The sequence below is a fragment of the Mobula hypostoma genome, chromosome 10 (assembly GCF_963921235.1).
Source record: "Mobula hypostoma chromosome 10, sMobHyp1.1, whole genome shotgun sequence".
NCBI lineage: Eukaryota > Metazoa > Chordata > Chondrichthyes > Myliobatiformes > Myliobatidae > Mobula > Mobula hypostoma.
Genome location: NC_086106.1, coordinates 29,091,254 through 29,109,914, shown reverse-complemented (window position 1 = coordinate 29,109,914; position 18,661 = coordinate 29,091,254). Strand labels below are relative to the sequence as shown.

The 18,661-nt window shown below is 47.6% G+C and overlaps 1 protein-coding gene across 1 annotated transcript in view; it reads left to right on the top strand.

The window, feature by feature from the left end:
• Window positions 1–18,661, top strand: part of LOC134352763 (zinc finger protein 664-like) — a 42,645-nt gene that overhangs the window by 2,283 nt on the left and 21,701 nt on the right. The window contains exons 2-3 of the mRNA XM_063060196.1: window positions 7,600–7,692; window positions 8,799–8,993. Of these exons, the coding sequence (XP_062916266.1) occupies window positions 7,613–7,692; window positions 8,799–8,993 (275 nt within the window). The 5' untranslated portion in view covers window positions 7,600–7,612. The remainder of the gene's footprint in view (window positions 1–7,599; window positions 7,693–8,798; window positions 8,994–18,661) is intronic.

Sequence of the window (18,661 nt, the reverse complement as noted above, 5' to 3'; positions counted from 1 at the left end):
TCCCCCACCATGCAAGCAAAAGCAAACCCCTCCCCCCCCCAAAGAGACCTTCAGCCGGAGTCCATATCCCAGTACGCTGGTACCTCGGACAGGCTCTCCCCGTCCAGCAAGGGAGGGAAGGAGGGAGAGAGCAGAAACCAACAACTTGCTGTTCCGATGTTACAATCTTCTCCAAGCGTGTTCGGGTGATGGCAGCTCAGAATAAAACAGCAACCAGGGTCAACGTCGGCAGCTTCAGACTTGAGACCAACGTGCATAAAACCTGAAACCGCTCGGGTAAACTAGCAGAAGGGGTCAGTCTGAGAGAGTCAGTCTGGTACATTTAATGGTTCCATGATGTCAGAGAGCCACAGAACGGAATATTTATCCAAACTTGCACTTAACCAAATTTTTTCTTCAAAGTTGAAATTGAACAGGCATCCACCAGTTCTGCTGGCAGCACGTTCCACATTCCCACCAACTTCTGAGTGAAATAGTTCTTCTCATATTCACTTATACATTTCAACTTTCACACTTAACCCATGACCTCTAGATCTCGTCTTACCCAGCCTAAATAGAAAATGCCTGCTTACATTTACCCAGTCTATACCTCTCATTATTTTGTATACCCCTATCCAATCTCCCCTCATTTCCCTACACTCCAGGGAATACAGACCTAACCTTTGAAACCTTTTCCTATAACTCAGGTCCTACGAACCCGGCAACCTCTTTGTAAATTTTCTCTGTACACCTTCCATCTTATTGATGAAACGTACCGGATAAGGCGCGAATTGGCAGATGCAGGGTTTGAGGGATGGTTGGGAAATTGAAAAGAGGGTTGTGAGTTGCTTCAGAGAAAGTTTTTACAGGGACAGACACCGGGCGGTCAAGTTCAGAGAAAGTGATGGGGGACGTGACGGAGAGTGGAACAAAGAAATAAGGAAACAAGGAAAGGGACTTCTGCCTTTAGACTTGGAAGTGAATGAGCAGAAAGGGTTGGAAACAGAAACCAGGTGGCTAGCTGCGATAGGAGCTGTTTGTGTCCACTCCCTCCGAGATCTGATCTCTCCAAGTTGATTCAACAAAATTGTGAGCACTATTGTGTCCTTGACTAAGGATAGGTGTGCTGGCATTGGAGAGAATCCAGAGGAGTTTCACAAGAGTGAAACGTTTATCACATGCTAAGTGTTTGATGGCTTTCAGCTGGAGTTTAGAAGAATGAGTGACGGGGTCTCAGTGGAAGCTATTGAATATTTAATGACTTGTGTAGAGGGGATGTGGAGAAGATGTGTCCGATAGTGGGGGAGTCTAGGACCAGAAGGCATAGTCTCAGAATACAAGGACATCCATTTAGAATACAGATGTTTGATTGTGGGAGTAGAATTGATGGGCCGATTGGCCGGATTTTGCTCCTCGTGTCCTTTTCCATCTTTCCCAACTTCAGTCTATGCTGTCTAGTTGTAGCGTCCCCTAACTCCCTGGCGAGAAAGGCAGATGGGCCCCGCCCGAAGCTAAGAATTTTCTCTGGAATAACGCCCAGTTCCGAAGGTGAAAAGGATTATGAGATGGGTGGAGCAAACCTCGCAGTTGTTAAGTGAGTGGCAGTGCTCCGATGATGAAGAGCGACAGAGATTGGTTGAAAGCTTGCGGGGAGTGGCGGCTGAGGTACTTTGAGGTGTGAAGGTTAACCAGCTCTTGGCCACTCTGGATGACTATCTGGAGGTCTTGGAAAGTGGTTTTGGGTTGACTGGGAGTTCCTGGGAGCTCCTCGGTGAGTTTCAAAACATGCATCAGGAGAAGGGTGAGAAGCTCTCCGCGTACCTTTCCTGGCTAGCGAGATGGCTTAATGGCTGCGGCGCCAGGGGGCCGTTCGGGCAGCTGAGGTAGATCAGTTAAGGATGGATCAGGTAATTGGGGGCGCCCAGCCTGGGGACAGGATTGCTTGGAGTCTCCGGCAGTCCTATGAAACGTGCCCCCCTCCATCGTTCGTTCAGCTGATCAGGGATGTGCGGGGGGGGGGGATGAGAACTCGTTGGGCCCGCGGGGGGACTCTGTCAGCAGGTGTAATCCTCGGTTGTAGCCCCGTGTGGTGGAGTGACCAGAGCCAGCTTCACCTGGGAATTGGTAAAGGAGGTGGTGGCAGAGCTGAGAACTGAGAGGTCAAGGGGGTTCAGGGTGGGTGTCGACCCTTCGTATGATAGGACTGGTAGGGAGGCCCCCCCCCCTTAGGGGGTGGACCGCGCAGAGGGCTGTGGGTGGCCGGTGTTCCATGAGAAGAGGTGCGGGCGATAGCATGTGCTATAACTGTGGGGAAGAGGGACACTTCCGGCCGGAATGTAAGCGTCAGGAAGTCCCTCGGAGGGCGAGCCCCCGGGCATCCAAGCAGGGAGAGATGTCGGGAAACTTAGAGGAGACCCAGTGAGGGAATGGCCTGGTTTCTCTGGGGGAACACGTTCCCACTAGTGTACCAAGGGACCCCAGAAAGCAAAAGACCCTATTCCTGATGGATTAGTGGGTCCCTGATCCAGTGTGTCGCTGCAGATAGAGGGAATCTATGTTAAAGCCCTACTTGACACCGGGTCGCAGGTCACGTTCCTGTACCGTTCGTTCTACAACAAATATCTGAAGCATTTACCCTTGACATCATTCAGTGCACTGGAGATTTGGGGTATCAGTGCTGGCGATTACCCGTACGATAGTTATTTGTCAGTGAGATTGGAGTTTTCGGAGGTTGATGTGGGAGTGTCTGAAGTCCTTGAGACGTTGGTGCCGGTTTGTCCGGATCCGGTTGAGACGGGCGGCGTTTCAATTCAGGTGGGGACCAACACCCCTCTTGTACGGAGGCTGATGGGGGCCTGCAAGGAGAAGGCGGGGGAGAGCTTTTTGGGGACCCTATCCGTACACCCAGTGTTTCGAGCTGCGTTCGAGGAAGTGTGTGGCCGCAGTGGGCCGGATACTGAATTTAAACGAGGGAATGTGTGGTGCACCCAGTCGAAGCCTAAGGTGATACGGCCAGGGGAGGTGGCGAGAGTGATGGGGACCCCCAAATTCCGAGGCCCTCTCGGAAGGCCTCGGGGGGGAGTCGCGGTTTCTGGCTGGGATGCTGGTGAGGCCCGAAGTGCAGAGGCCCTCGGTTGTACAGGCGAGCAGGATGGCTGTACTTGTCAGGAACATTACGAAGAGAGAAATCACCTTTAAGAGAGAGAGGCCCCTGGTGCGTTTGTTCCCGGTGATGGTAATGTCTAGTGCCCCGTGAGGCCCGCTGGGGAGAATCTGTTGGAGAAAAGGGAAAAGCTGACCGCTGAGGCCTTTAACTTTGGGGACTCCCCTGTGCCGCCAGGTTGGAAACAGAGGCTGGTGGAGAAGATGTTGAAGCTGGAAGGTGTCTTTTCCCTTGGCGAGTTTGATGTGGGTTATTCCAAGAGCACTCAGCACACTATCCAGGTGACCGAGTACACCCCGTTTAGGGCGAGGTCGCGGCGACTGGCCCCTGCAGATGTGGAAGACATGCGGCAGCATTTGTGTAAGTTGAAGGAAGTTGGGATCATCACCGAGTCCCGAAGCCCCTATACGTCCCCAATAATAGTGGCTCGGAAGCAAAATGGGGAGGTACGCATGTGTGTGGACAATAGGACCCTGAACCGGCGCACTGTCCCGGACCAGGAGACGGTCCCGAAGGTCGAAGACGTGCTGGCCTGTTTGAGTGGGGAGAAATGGTTCAGTGTGCTGAACTTGAGTGGGTATTACCAGATCCCGATGAGTGAGGCCGACAAAGAGAAGATGGCCTTTATGTGTCCCCTGGGATTCTTCTAGTTTGAACGGATGCCCCAAGGCATATTGGGAGCCCCTGCCACCTTCTAGAGGGTCATGGAGAAGATGGTGAGGGATATGAACTTGCTTGAAGTGTTGGTATATTTGGATGACTTGATAGTATTTGGATCCACCTTGGAAGAACATGAGGTGAGGCTACTGAAGATACTAAGCCGACTGAGGGAGGAAGGGTTAAAACTTTCCCTGGACAAATGCCAGTTCTGCAAGACATCTGTTAGCTATGTCGGACATATAATCTCGCGAGATGGAGTAGCTACAGACCCGGCTAAGGTAGAAGCGGTGACCACGTGGCTACGGCCCCAGACTGTGAGCGCTCTGCGCTCGTTTCTGGGGTCCTCTGGGTATTATCGGAGATTCGTGAAGGGCTACGCCAAAGTGAGTCACCCCTTGCACCAGCTTCGGTGTGATTACCCACCCTTGGGGAAGAAAAGGAAAGGGAACAGAGGATGGGAGGTTGGAGAATATCTAAACCTGTCGGAGCCCTTCTGACCGAGGAGGAATGCAAAATGTGAGGAGACTTTTCAATCACTGAAGGAGTTGCTGACCCAGGCACCGGTGCTGGCTTTTGCGGACCCCCGATTGCCATATGTACTACACATATATGTCAGCCAAGAGGGGCTAGGGGGCGTCCTGTATCAGGATCAGGGCACCGGGTTGAGGCCAATGACATTTGTCAGCTGGAGTTTGTTGCCCTCCGAGAGAAACTATCCCACTCACAAGCTGGAATTCCTGGTGTTGAAATGGGCGGTGGTGGATAAGCTGAGTGACTATCTGTACGGGGCCAAGTTTGAGGTGAGGACAGACAACAATCCTCTCACTTATATCCTGACCTTGGTGAAACTGAATGCCACAGGCCATCGGTGGCTGGCAGCGTTGTCTGCCTATGATTTCAGCCTAAAGTACCGGCCGGGGAGCTGGAACATCGATGCGGATGCTTTGTCCCAACGGATGCATGAGGGACTGGACAGGGACGAGGAGTGGGAGAGCATTCCTGCCCCTGGGGTGAAGGCCATGTGTCAGTTTGCCATCACTGTGAAGACCGAGGACAAGGTGAGGCCAGATCCAGCAGTGGATCAATTGGGGGTTTCTGATGACACACTGCCCACTGTTTACTGTAATCTGACTGCTCTGAAGACCATACAGTTGCTCGAATTGAGCTCTGAGGAGTGGCAGCTGCTCAGCAAGATGACCCGGGCATTGGCACCATTTGGTACGCGGTTAGAAAGGGGGATATGGCTCAGGCAGAGAAGACGAAACACGTTTCGGTGCCTCTATTACTGAAAGAATGGCCTCGGTTGAGATTGAAGAACCAAATCTTACACCGAGTCACATCACCCCTGGACCGACCTCGGCGTTGCCAGCTGATCCTATCTGAGAAGTATCGGAAGATTGCGCTCAAGTCACTTCATGATGATTCCGGACATTTGGGAGTGGAAAAGACCTACGGGTTACTCAAAGACCTGTTTTACTGGCCCCGAATGAAATGAGGTTGAGGAGTACTGCAAGTCGTGCGTTCGCTGCATATGGCAGAAGACACTGCCTGTGCAGGCCGCTCCTTTGTCCCACTTGCAGAGTGCGGGGCCTTTGGACCTGGTGTGTGTGGATTTCCTGTCTATAGAACCCGATGCCAGCAACACGGCCGATGTCTTAGTCATCACGGACCACTACACCAGGTATGTTCAGGCTTTTCCTACCAAGAACCAGAGGGCGACTACGGCAGCAAAAGTGTTATGAGAGAAGTATTTCGTTTATTATGGCCTTCCCAGGCGGATACATAGTGACCAGGGACGGGACTTCGAGAGCAGACTCATCTATGAGTTACTGGGCATGCTTGGAGTTGAGAAGTCGATGACCACGCCCTATCACCTGCAGGGCGATCCCCAGCCTGAGAGGTTTAATCCGACTCTGCTAGACATGCTCGGGACCATGGAGATCAGCAAGGAGAGCAGGTGGAGTCAACATATTGGGCACCTGGTTCACTGTTACAACTGTACACGAAATGATCTACTGGGTACTCGCCCTATTATCTGATGTTTGGGCACGAGGCGAGGTTGTCCATTGACCTTTGTTTCGGGACTGACGAGGGTGACTTACCATCGAAGCATTATCTGAAGTATGTGTCTGACATGAGAAGAGAGCTGAAAAGGGCGTATGAGTTGGCTGGGGTGGCGGCCGCCAAGCAGAATGGGGGAAATAAGAGGAGGTATGATCAGAAAGTGAAGTTCGCCCAACTCCTACCAGGAGACCGAGTCCTCATCAGGAATTTGGGACTACCAGGAAAGCACAAGTTGGCTGATTGCTGGGCGGCCACACCTTATGTGGTGGAGAGTCAGATGCCAAACCTACCGGTTTTCCGGGTGGGGCCCGAGGAGGGGAATGGGCCTGTCAAGGTTCTCCATCGGAACCACCTGCTGCCCCTGGGACAGGAGGTGCAGGTAGACCGAGAACACGACTCGGAGCCTACACCTAGTACGAACACTCTGCAGAGCTGCAGGGTGACGGAAGAGCCCACCGCAGAAGAGACTGGGCCGGGCCCGGCCCCTGAAAGGGATACTGATTCGGAGGATGATGATTCAGATGTGTGGTACATGCTGCCGTTCGATTAACCCCCCCGTGATGGAGGAAGAGACTCCTGGCCCTTCTCCCACTACGTCAGGTGAGGCGAGGGGGACTATTGATGGGCAGCAGGACTCTGAAGGAGAGGAAGAGGGGCCTGAACATGAGACAGTGGGCTTCGAGTTTCCGAGGGGCTTGAGTGATAGATTGCGTGGGTTTTCACCAGGTAGACCCAAAGAGTCTCCAGTAGTGTCTGAGCTGGAAGAGTCACGAGAGGAGGTATGGAGGTCTCAGAGGATTAGGAACCCCCCGTAGAGGTTGGCCTATGTAGTGCCTGGGGAACAGGGTGTGATCTCTACTGTTCTGGGGAGTTATGTCACTGCTTTCTGCACTTGGATTGGGCTCGGTGTTTTGCAGGAAGGGTTGGTGAATTATCTTAATGTCATGAGGGCATGAGTAAATTTGTTGGGGGGAGAGTGTAAGGGGGTTCTCTGTAGTGCTAACTATGCTAACTGCTCAGGCTGATAAAATGGTTTCCCTGTAACGCTAACTGCTGAGGTAATGGGTTTTCTATAGCTGCGATGTTTGGGTTATAACTACAGATGACGGGGAACTAACCAATGGGGGTACATGTTATTCTATCTTGTATGTCTGGGAACCGAGCTGGTTCGTGGGCTTCTCGTCGAATAGAAGAGGGAGGACGCGTTCGGAGCGCTCTGTAGACCACCGGGGATGGGGGTGGTCCCAGCCAAGGGTCATCGGAGTTCGGAGGAGATCGACTGGTGGAAAGGAGACCTGGTTCTGTGAGCTTCAACAAAGTTATTTGTGCACAGACTGTTTAAAACCAAATATAAGTGGCGCCTTTTTCTTTTATATTTTGTTTCTGTACTAACCACATAGTCACAGTAAGATTTATAAAGTGTAATCATTTAATCACTTATTGTGTACTGTCTGATTTTTGCATTGTGGGTCAGTACTGGGGTACATTACACAGCATCCACACAAACTTGATTACTCAGTTTGGTGGGGCTGAAGGCCGCTTCCCCTAGACGAACATGAGCTGAGCGACCCTGAGGCTTACATCAGTATTATTTTATCTATTTGCACAGTTTGTTCTTTTGCACATTGATTGTTATTCAATCTTTGTCCATTTATGTAAATGCCTGCATGAAAGTGAATCTGAATGTATTATATTGTACACATCCATACTCTGAACGTAACCCTCTGCTTTAGAAAACATAAAGTCATGGAGCAATACAGCACAGAAGCAGGCCATTCGGCCCAACAAATCTATGCTGAATGTGGTGCTCACCCAGCTATTCCCAGGTTTGTGCATTCGGTCTACATCCCTCTCTGCCCTGCCCCTCCAAGTGTTTCTTAAATGTTACCATTGTACTTACATCAACCACTTTTTCTGGAAGCCTGTTTCAATAGGTACATTTAACATCAGAGAAATGTATGCAATATACATCCTGAAGTTCTTTCTCTTCACAAGCATTCACAAAAACAGAGCAGTGCCCCAAAGAATGAAAGGCAGTTAAGCGTTAGAACCACAGAGTCCCCGCCCCAACTCCCACCCTCCCACGCACAAGCAACAGCAAGGCAAGGATCACCCCCACCACCAAAAAGCATTGGCACCCCCACCGAGCAATCAAGCGCACAGCAAAGCATCAATAAAGACACAGACTAGCAGTAGCCAAAAGATTACTGGTTCACCCGCTAGTTCAACATACCCAGTAATACATGTATTTACTGCCCTCTCCATGGAAAAATATTGGCCCTTATGTCGTTCCAAATCTTTCCCCCACCCCAAATCTATGGCCCTGTTTCTGGACTCCTCTATCTTGAATATGATGCTTAACAGGACATTTACGGGTGTCAGGGACCTCAAAGCAGATTTGTGATGGTGACACTCTGCCTGCTCTTTCCAATGCATTTGACCTGTGTGAATGGAAGTAATGGCTGCCGTCCTACCCAGGCTCCCTCATGCTCCAGTCATCCATCCCTTTCCATCCAACAATACCCAGGTCCTATTGTGACGGAGATAACCCTGATTTTCCTCCATCAGGGAGCCATTCCTTGGCAGCCTCGCTGTTGACTGAAGTTACAGCGTGATGTCCCGCTCCTACCAGTAGCTGAGCTGCTGCAGCCTCCCTCAACTCGGGGAGAGAACAAACCCTGATGTGGCCACCCTCCTTCCCACCGAGACATTGTCGATCTTGCAGGGTCAGAAGACACTCCATTTCTGAAGTTTCATCGACGTTCGCGTCACATTGATAGGGTGCTTTCTGGGGCACAGGTGCTTCTGGTTAATATTGGACACTATTAAAAGTTCATTGAAGTGTTTGGATGGAAGTCCCCAATGTAATTGGACAATGAAAAGCAGGTGTGGTTTATAGAAGTCACTAACTGGGAAAACTCCTTTTATCAAGGTCTAACCCCGAGGAAAAGAATAAAGCCAGAGTCCTGGCCAACAGACCTCGTGAGAGGGAAATGGATGCTGGAGAAGTGGAGAGAATGGGCGACTGGGGGAGCTCGTGGGACACCTCATCTGATGCAAAGTTGTCAGGGGTGCTGAGGCCGCAGGTCGTACTGCAGAGATTACGACTTCCACCCGGGAAACACAGGTAATGAAAGACATGCCGGGCTCTGTTTACACGGTTTAGACATTGGAACGTGTCAGGTCTTGGTGGCTCAAAACAAAATGTCACCGTGGGTCAACATTAACCATTTCAGATTCCAAGCCGGTTGAGTTTATTGTCCTGTGGACAAGCACATGTCTGTACAGGTGTAATGACAAACGTACAGCAGCATCACAGGTACCTGGGATCATATAGGTAACATTCACAAGGAAAACAGAAATTAAACATGAATTGTAACAAATTTCCACCAGAAAAGTCACAAATAGAACAAAAGTGAATTTTAATGCAAAGTGGTCTGTGTTACCAGACGTGTGATTAGGGTTGTGCTGGTTGGTTCAAGAACCCAATGGTGACAGGGAAGTAGCTGTTCTTGATCCTGGTCGTGAGGGACTTCAAGATTCTATTAACTCCGTCCTGACAGTAGAGGATTCACTTGTTGGTGAATTGACACAAAGCTCAGAATCCGATTACGATAAACGAGGAGGGACAGTTAGTGAACGACTGGACTTCAAGGGTTCAGTGGTTCCACTCTCTGGATGCACTGCACGCCACTCACTCTGTACCAGTCCCAACCTCACTCTCAAGCAAGCAGACATGAATAGTGATATTGTAGCCTGGCTAACTTGTGTGAGGTCAGAGGTGAGCTCTACGACACCTCCTCCTAATTGCCACTATATTGCATCCCTGTATTCCTCACCATCACTGGCTTGATCTCCTCTGGAGGTCTCCCCACTACAGTCTCCATCCTCATCATCCTCCAACACCGCACTGCCCATCTCTACCTTCTACTCCAGATCCACAGATCTAACTGCCCCAGTCGGACTCTCCATTCTCATTCTGGGTAACAGATCTGATAATTGCCCTCCACCACTACCCCGGTCCATCTGTCAGACCTGCTGCTTATCCACAGGAGCTTTGCTTTTTGGCACCCTCACTTTCTGAGGGAAAAAGTGCTGTATAGCTGTGGACACTGCCACTGACCCCAGGTCTACGTGCCTTTTCACTGGCTATCTGGTGCGATCCGTGTCCAAACCTGGAATGCCAGCACTCCGCATGTTTCTCTGTTATAGCAACAACTGCATTCATGTCCCCCACCAGCACCAGTGCAGCCCTTGTCAATCCCTCAACTCCTCCATCAACTTCCACCTTGCCCTCAGATTCACTTGTCTATCTCCAACACCTCCCTTCACTTCCCTGATCTCTTTGTCTCCATCTTCGAAGACAGACCTTCTGACATATTCTAGAAAGCCACTGACTTTGGAATTCTCTCGGGGTTTGGGGTGGTTGGATTTCAATGAAACTGTTGAAAGGCCCAGACAGAGTGGACATGGAGAGGATATTTCTAATAGTGGGAGAGTCTCGGACCAGAGTGTCCAGCTTCAGAATAGAAGGGCATCAGAATCAGTTTGACGTGTCACTGGTATTTACCATGAAGTTTGTTGTTACGTGGCAGCATTCAATGCAATACGTAATAAAAACTGTAAATTACAGGGAAAATACATCTTTTTAAAAAGTCAAATTAAGCAGGTATTGCAAAAAGAGAACGGAAAGTAGTGAGGCAGTGTTCATGTCTTCAAAGTTGATTCAGAAATCTGATGACAGAGGGGAGAATCGTTGCACACGTGCCTTCGGGCTACTTGTATCTGCATCGAGATGTTGGGCTCAGGATAGATCCTCGAAGATGTTGACACCCAGGATCTCGAAATTGCTGACCATTCCCACTTTTGGTCACTCAATGAGGACTGATGGGTGTTCCAAGGCACGCAGGCTCGTACTGTGAGTTTCACTTCAAGGGCGCCTGAGTGAGGGGACTATGACATCAGTCACAGGCTGTGGCAGCCTGCTGTGGACTTAAACTCAGAGAGAGAGAGAAGCTGTTGGAACTTCAGCTGGTCACTGCTATGGTTTGGAACTCTCCTATTCCCAAAAGGTTGGGATGATTATCGGCACACAGTGCACAATGGATGTGTGACTGTCATTTCGTAATAATCCATATGCGTGGATTTGTTGGGTATCCTGTGTCACTTTTGTTGGCCCTTTACCTGGAATCAGGGTGTTATGTGATAACCACTTGAAGACAATACTCCTGTAACTCACCCTGGTGGATTTCGGACGGACAAGATCTTCGACGATTGTTATTTCGTTTACCCAGTGTGCAACCTGTGATTCTTCGTATCGCCCTCTCTCTACGTACTTCCATGTGGATTACAAATTTCTCTTCCATCATCTGTTCTACTTTGCCATCTGAACCTCGAGACTTTAAGAATTGAGGTTGACTGTTTGGGAACCACACACACACACATATATACGCATAACACTGTTGACTTCTGTATATTTCGTTTAAGTTACTCCATTTTAAATCTCTTGCTGCTGGTTCGTTTCTAAAACATTACAATTCGTAACATGGGTGTTCCTTCATCTTACCCATACTGAAGTTCGCAATCAATTCTTTGGTCTTACTAACATTAACTGCAAGGCTGTTGCTCCAACAGTGAGGGAGTCACAGACCCAGTTGTAGACTTTTACCGCTGTACCATTGAGAGCATACTCACCAACTGCATCTCAGTGTGTTATGGCAATTGTCCTGTATCGGATCGCAAAGCACTCAGGCGGGTGGTGAAAACTGCCCAGCGGATTATCGGCACCCAATTGCCCACCATTGAGAACATCTACCATAAATGCTGCCTGGGTAGGGCGAAAAGCATTATCAAGGATGCATCTCACCCTAACCATGAACTTTTTACTCTCCTCCCATCTGTTAGTTGCTACAGGAGCCTCCGCTCCCGCACCAGCAGGCTCAGGAAGAGCTTCTTCCCTGAGGCTGTGACTCTGCTAAACCTCACATCACAGCGCGAAGCAGTGTTGCATCCATATTAGGCTGTCTCAGTACTATATTTGTATTGTGATGGGACCCTGAAGTACCCCTATGAACTGTGCTTTTGAAAAGAGAGAGAGAGAGAGTTATTTAACATCGATAGCTTGTTTGTAAAAGAGAGAGAGAGAGAGCGAGACGAAGATTAACGGTTGGACTGTCACTTTAAGGCACTGGAAGTAACTTTAGATTTCTACTGAGTTTGGAGTTGGAGACAGCACCAAGCAGCTCAAAAGTTGCTATGGTGACCAAAGGCAGGTTGTTGATATTACTTCAAGGACAGTTCGTCTGCTTGTGCATTTCTACATAGACAAAGGAAGCAGGGATTATTTGAATAACAGTTGATGCTCAGTACGGGAAGATAAAAAAGGTCAGATGATACAGACCTCAGGACACATGTTCTGGACGCTGAATGAGCATTGTTGTGCCCGCAGGAAAAGTGGGTTTTGGAGGATCGATCAGACGGATCGATCCATCGCTCTAACAGTGGAAAGCGGAAAAGGGGTTGACTGGTGGGGAGTTGTCCATGTGTCCACCCTCGCCTGGGGATAGCTCCACCACAAAAAACCAGTCCCCTTTGCTAAAGTGACAATCGGTGACTTTTAAAGGATCTTGAAGGACAACGAGAAGATCGTCGGCGTCAGCTCACCTGAAGATTCATATCTCTCCCCTCTCTCTCTCTCTCCATCACTACTCAACTAAGTACCATGAACTGAACTGAATTGAACTTTACTCATCTTTGTAAGACTATATCTTTTTACCCCTAGACTTAAAAAAGCTTGGTTTTTCATACATACATTTCCACACTTACTGCTGTACTTACTTACATATATAGTCATTGCTAACCTGTTTGATTTCTCTACATTTATATTACTGTATTGCGTAGTTACTAATAAATATTATTAGATTATAGCAATACTGGACTCCAAAGTGTTTTCCATCTCTGCTGGTTCTTTATTCCTGCCTCGGGGTACGTGACATAAATTGGGGCCTGCATCCGTGATATGAACAAATTGGTCGGGAGGCTGGTTTGAATTGATTGGGGAAAATCCCTTTTGATTTGGTTGTGTGGAAATGGACGTTAATGTTGAGAAGTTTCTGTTGGAACCAATCCCGGAAGTGTTGAATGATGCTACGAGGGTTGTGCTGTTGGGAATTGCTCAAAAGTTAAAGCTAAAGGTGACCACTAAAATGAGGAAAAGCTCAGATGCAGACAATAATAGCCCAACATTATATAGATAAGTCCAGTCATTGAAAGTGGGCATGCAGGTACAGCAGGCGGTGAAAAAGGCGAATGGTATGCTGGCATTTATAGCGAGAGGATTCGAGTACAGGAGCAGGGAGGTACTACTGCAGTTGTACAAGGCCTTGGTGAGACCACACCTGGAGTATTGTGTGCAGTTTTGGTCCCCTAATCTGAGGTAAGACATCTTTGCCATAGAGGGAGTACAAAGAAGGTTCCCCAGATTGATTCCTGGGATGGCAGGACTTTCATATGAAGAAAGACTGGATGAACTGGGCTTGTACTCGTTGGAATTTAGAAGATTGAGGGGGGATCTGATTGAAACGTATAAGATCCTAAAGGGATTGGACAGGCTAGATGCAGGAAGATTGTTCCCGACGTTGGGGAAGTCCAGAACGAGAGGCCACAGTTTGAGGATAGAGGGGAAGCCTTTTAGGACCAAGATGAGGAAAAACTTCTTCACACAGAGAGTGGTGAATCTGTGGAATTCTCTGCCACAGGAAACAGTTGAGGCCAGTTCATTGGTTATATTTAAGAGGGAGTTAGATATGGCCCTTGTGGCTACGGGGGTCAGGGGGTATGGAGGGAAGGCTGGGGCGGGGTTCTGAGTTGGATGATCAGCCGTGATCATAATAAATGGCGGTGCAGGCTCGAAGGGCCGAATGGCCTACTCCTGCACCTATTTTCTATGTTTCTATAAGGGAACGTTTGATGAGGTGGCGTTAGAGTTGTTCATGGAAGGTGAATCTGCTGAGGATGAGCTTCAGCTTCAGTTGGAAAAAATAAGAATGGAGCATGAACTGAAATTAAGACAGCTCAGGAGAGAGGCTAGAAAGGCAGAAAGATAGAGAGAAGAGGCGGAAAGACAGAGAGAAGAGGCAGAAAGACAGAGAGAAGAGGCGGAAAGACAGAGAGCAGAGGCGGAAAGACAGAGAGCAGAGGCGGAAAGACAGAGAGAAGAGGCGGAAAGACAGAGAGAAGAGGCGGAAAGACAGAGAGCAGAGGCGGAAAGACAGAGAGAAGAGGCGGAAAGACAGAGAGCAGAGGCGGAAAGACAGAGAGAAGAGGCGGAAAGACAGAGAGCAGAGGCGGAAAGACAGAGAGCAGAGGCGGAAAGACAGAGAGCAGAGGCGGAAAGACAGAGAGAAGAGGCGGAAAGACAGAGAGAAGAGGCGGAAAGACAGAGAGCAGAGGCGGAAAGACAGAGAGAAGAGGCGGAAAGACAGAGAGCAGAGGCGGAAAGACAGAGAGCAGAGGCGGAAAGACAGAGAGCAGAGGCGGAAAGACAGAGAGAAGAGGTGGAAAGACAGAGACAGCTTGAGAGGGAGAAATGGCAACGTGAAGATCACGTGGCAGAAAGTCAGAGACAGTTTAAAAGGGAGAGGTTGCAGCAAAGAGGTTTAGTGTCAGAGCCTGATGATTTTTACAGCTTGGAAGGGCTTGTTTTGTGTGATGAATTTAAAAGTTGTGTTCCTGATGATGTAAGGGCATACCCAGTTGCAGAGGATGCCCCTACCCTACATGGGTCTGATAAGAAAGCAGACGAAGAAGTTTTAACCCACGAGGTTGAGTTTACTCTGGAAGAGTTTGCCAGAGAATAGCTGTGAGGTTCGGGGTGACCTTGAATTTGAAACTGGGACAAGTGATGACAGCCCAGAAAAGACAGCTGTTCCGATTGAATGTGTTCAGGTTGTTGAAGTACCTGTGAGTTCACAGGATTCTGAACCTTATGTTAAAGCTCAGTTGAAGTCTGAAGTGGCTGACCTGGTTGAAAAGGAATGCAGGTTTTGTGTGTCAGATGATCTTGATTCAGTGAATAAGGGGTTAACCTTGGTACCAGTGGGATGTGAGGATTCTCAGTCATTTGTATTAGACCGTGTTTTAAAAGCTGGTGAGGTCAGTGTTGCTGGAAGTAATGGGAAAAGTGCTGCTCCTGGACTTTTGGATGAAGTGCTGGGAAAGGTTGAATTGGTTACGCGACCTTTGACCTTGCTTGCAGGACAGAGGCCTGCTGAGACAGGATGCGCTACTCTGTTGAATTTTGTTTGGACATGTGGACACATCCAAGGTTATGTTGTTGAGGAGAAGGAAGAAATTTGTTATGATTTTTGGGGTGGAAGTTGCTATGGAAGCAAGGTGTAGTGAAAGTCGGAGGAATTTGATGAACGGTTTGTTTGGTCTCTTTCATAATGTATACATGATTCTCATCAGCCTGATAATGGTATTGAGTTTAATAAACAATGGAGGCATGTTGACACCTCTCCAAGATAAGAGTGTTTCAGCAATTCAGCTGATGAGCGTGGGTAAGCAGCCTGTTGAGGCCTACAATATCAAAGCCAGAAGTTTAAATTATAATGATGTATCACAGACTTTTCTACCTTCCAGATTTCAGCAGGACTTAGAGGGTAGTACAGCTGATAAGAGTAAGGTGTATGAGGAAGGAATTTACAGAGGAGCAGAAGCGAGATTCTGACATGGTGGCTTTAAGGGCGATAGATCTCATAGGGGAGGAGGTTCAGAGCGAGTCAGTGGGATACTACCTTAAAGATGGGGTGTTGATGAGGAGGTGGAGCCCAGCCACAGTGCTTGCAAGTCACGTGGTGGTGCTGAAAGTTTACAGAGCTGAAATTTTAAACATGGCTCACAGTATGCCTTTAGATGGACGTCATGGAGTGAGAGAGACAGTGAACAGAATTGTGAAGGGATTTTACTGGCCTAGTTTAAGGAAGGATGTTGTGGATTGTGCAGGCCCATCGCAAAAGACTGCAGTTGGTTATCAGTATATGTTAACAATTGTGTGTGCTGTGTCTAGGTCCCCTGAAGCAGTGGCTTTGAAAAGGCCAAGACAACATTCAGTAAATTTTACACACTGGTAGGTCTGCCCAGAGAAATTCAATTTGACCAGGGTAGTAACTTCACTTTGAGAACATTCCAGGGGATAGTTAGAGAATTGGAAGCTAAACACATGGTGTCATCTACATATCACACAGAGTCCAAGGGAGGCTTGGAACGGTTCAACTCAACTCTTAAGACCATGATTAAAGCACATTGTGTGAGAAATTGGATAAATTAGGATGAGGGGGTTCCCCTCCTCTTATTTATTGTTGGAGATTCGATTCAGAAGGCAGTGAAGGGTAGTTTGTTGGAAGCTGTATTCAGTTACAGGCCAAAAGGACCTTTGACCCTACTCAGAGAACTATGGTCTGATTTAGAAATACGTGTCAGTGTGCTTGATTATGTTTTCAAATTTTGGAAGGGATTTAGTAAGCTTTGTGACTTTGCCAAGGAAAGTTTACAAAATGGTCGAGTCAAAATAAGACACTTGTTTTCTAGAACTGCAGCTGGGAGAATTGTTATGGAACAAAATTGAGTTGTGGAATCTGATAATCGAGTGGAAAAGCATGTTTACCCACTGAATCCAGACTCACCAAAATGTCAGAATTCCATTGTTTTGAAAAATATTACTGATAAGGTCCATCACTTGGACCCAAAACCGCAAAAACAAGTAAAAGGACTAATTGACATTTTGAAATGGTGTGCAGGTGCAGTGCATCACGTCATTATGAATTCAGCCCAGCCTATGAAACAGCATCTTCACGGAGTGAACTTTGAGGAAAGTAAAAGGGTTGAACAAGGAATTAGAAACAAGAAAGAACAAGGAAAGAGAATGGATGACTGTAATGATAGAGTGGGGAAGGCTAAATACCTTACAATGATTGACTTGTTAAAAGGATACTGGGGTGTTTCTTTAACAGAGAGGGCTGAAGAGATATCAGCATTTGTGACACCGTCTAGACTGTATGAATACAATGTTTTACACTTCGGGATGAAAAATGCACCAGTGACATTTCAAAGAATGATCAATTCTGTGACTGGAGGGTTAGAAAGCACAGGGGTTTATATCAATGATTTAATGATCTGGAATGACACGTGGGAAGAGCATAATGCAGCTGTAGAAAAATGGTTTGACAGACTTTCCAAGGCCAATCTTACTGTGAACCTCGCTAAAAGTGAGTTTGGCCATGCCACAGTTACATATCTGGGTTATGTGGCGGGTCAAGGCCAACTGGCTCCTGTACAGGCCAAAGTTCAAGCTATTGATGAAGTTTCTGTTCCGACTGGCAAGAAAGCTTTAAGAAGGATTTTAGGAATGGTTGGGTGTCATCATAAGTTTTGTAAGAACTTTGCTGACATCACTCTTCCCCCCTAACAAAACTCCTAGGGAAGAGTGAAAGATTGGTATGGAATGACCTTTGCCAGGAGGCATTTGAATGTCTGGAAACCATCCTGTGTTATCATCCTGTGCCCAAAGCACCTGATTTTTCAAAACCATTCTCGATAACAACAGACGCTAGTGATGAAGCTGCTGGGGCAGTACTGTTACAGAAGGGTGTGGATGACATTGAACACCCAATAGCTTATTTCTCAAAGAACTTTAATGTACACCAGGAAAATTATTCAACTGTTGAAAAAGGAATTATTAGCACTTATTCTAGCTTTACAACATTTTGAGGCCTATGATCAGAGACCTCAAAATCTTTCTGTTGCTCAGAGACCACTTGTGGTTTACATGGGTTATAATCCATTCGTGCTTCTAACTAAGATGAAGGATAAGAATAGAAGGTTGTTAAATTGGAGTCTAATATTGCAGGAATGTGACTTAAAAATTAACCATGTGAAAGATACCGATAATGTTATAGCTGATTAGTTATCCAGATATTAAGTTGGAAGTTGTACACATTTTTGCTCAGTTATCTGATGATTTTACTTGTATTGTTTCAAACTCTGTAATTTACATTTAGACAAAAAAATCATCTTCGTCAATTTTTTTTCTCTGATGAAGGGGATTGTGATGGGACCCTGAAGTATCCCTACGAACTGTGCTTTTGAAAAGAGAGAGAAGGGGGGGGAGAGGGAGAGAGTTATTTAACATCGATAGCTTGTTTGTAAAAGAGACAGAGAGACGAAGATTAACGGTTGGACTGTCACTTTAAGGCACTGGAAGTAACTTTGGATTTCTACTGAGTTGGGTTTGGAGACAGCACCGAGCAGCTCAAAAGTTGCTATGGTGACCGAAGGCAAGTTGTTGATATTACTTCAAGGACAGTTCGTCTGCTTGTGCATTTCTTCACAGACAAAGAAAGCAGGGATTATTTGAATGACAGTTGATGCTCAGTACGGTGAGATAAATAGGAGGTCAGATGATACAGACCTCAGATACATGTTTGGACACTGAATGAGCATTGTTGTGCCCGCAGGAAAAGTGGGTTTTGGAGGATCAATCAGGCAGATCGATCCTTCGCTCTAACAATGGAAAGAGGAAAGGGGGTTCACTGGTGGGGAGTTGTCCATGTGTCCACCCTCGCCTGGGGGATAGCTCCACCACAGAAAACCAGTCCCCTTTGTTAAAGTCACAATTGGTGTCTTTTAAAGGATTTCGAAGGACAACGAGAAGATCGGTGGTGTCAGCTCAACTGAAGACTCAAATCTCTCCCTCTCTCTCTCTCTCTCTCTCTCCATCACTACTCAGCTAAATAC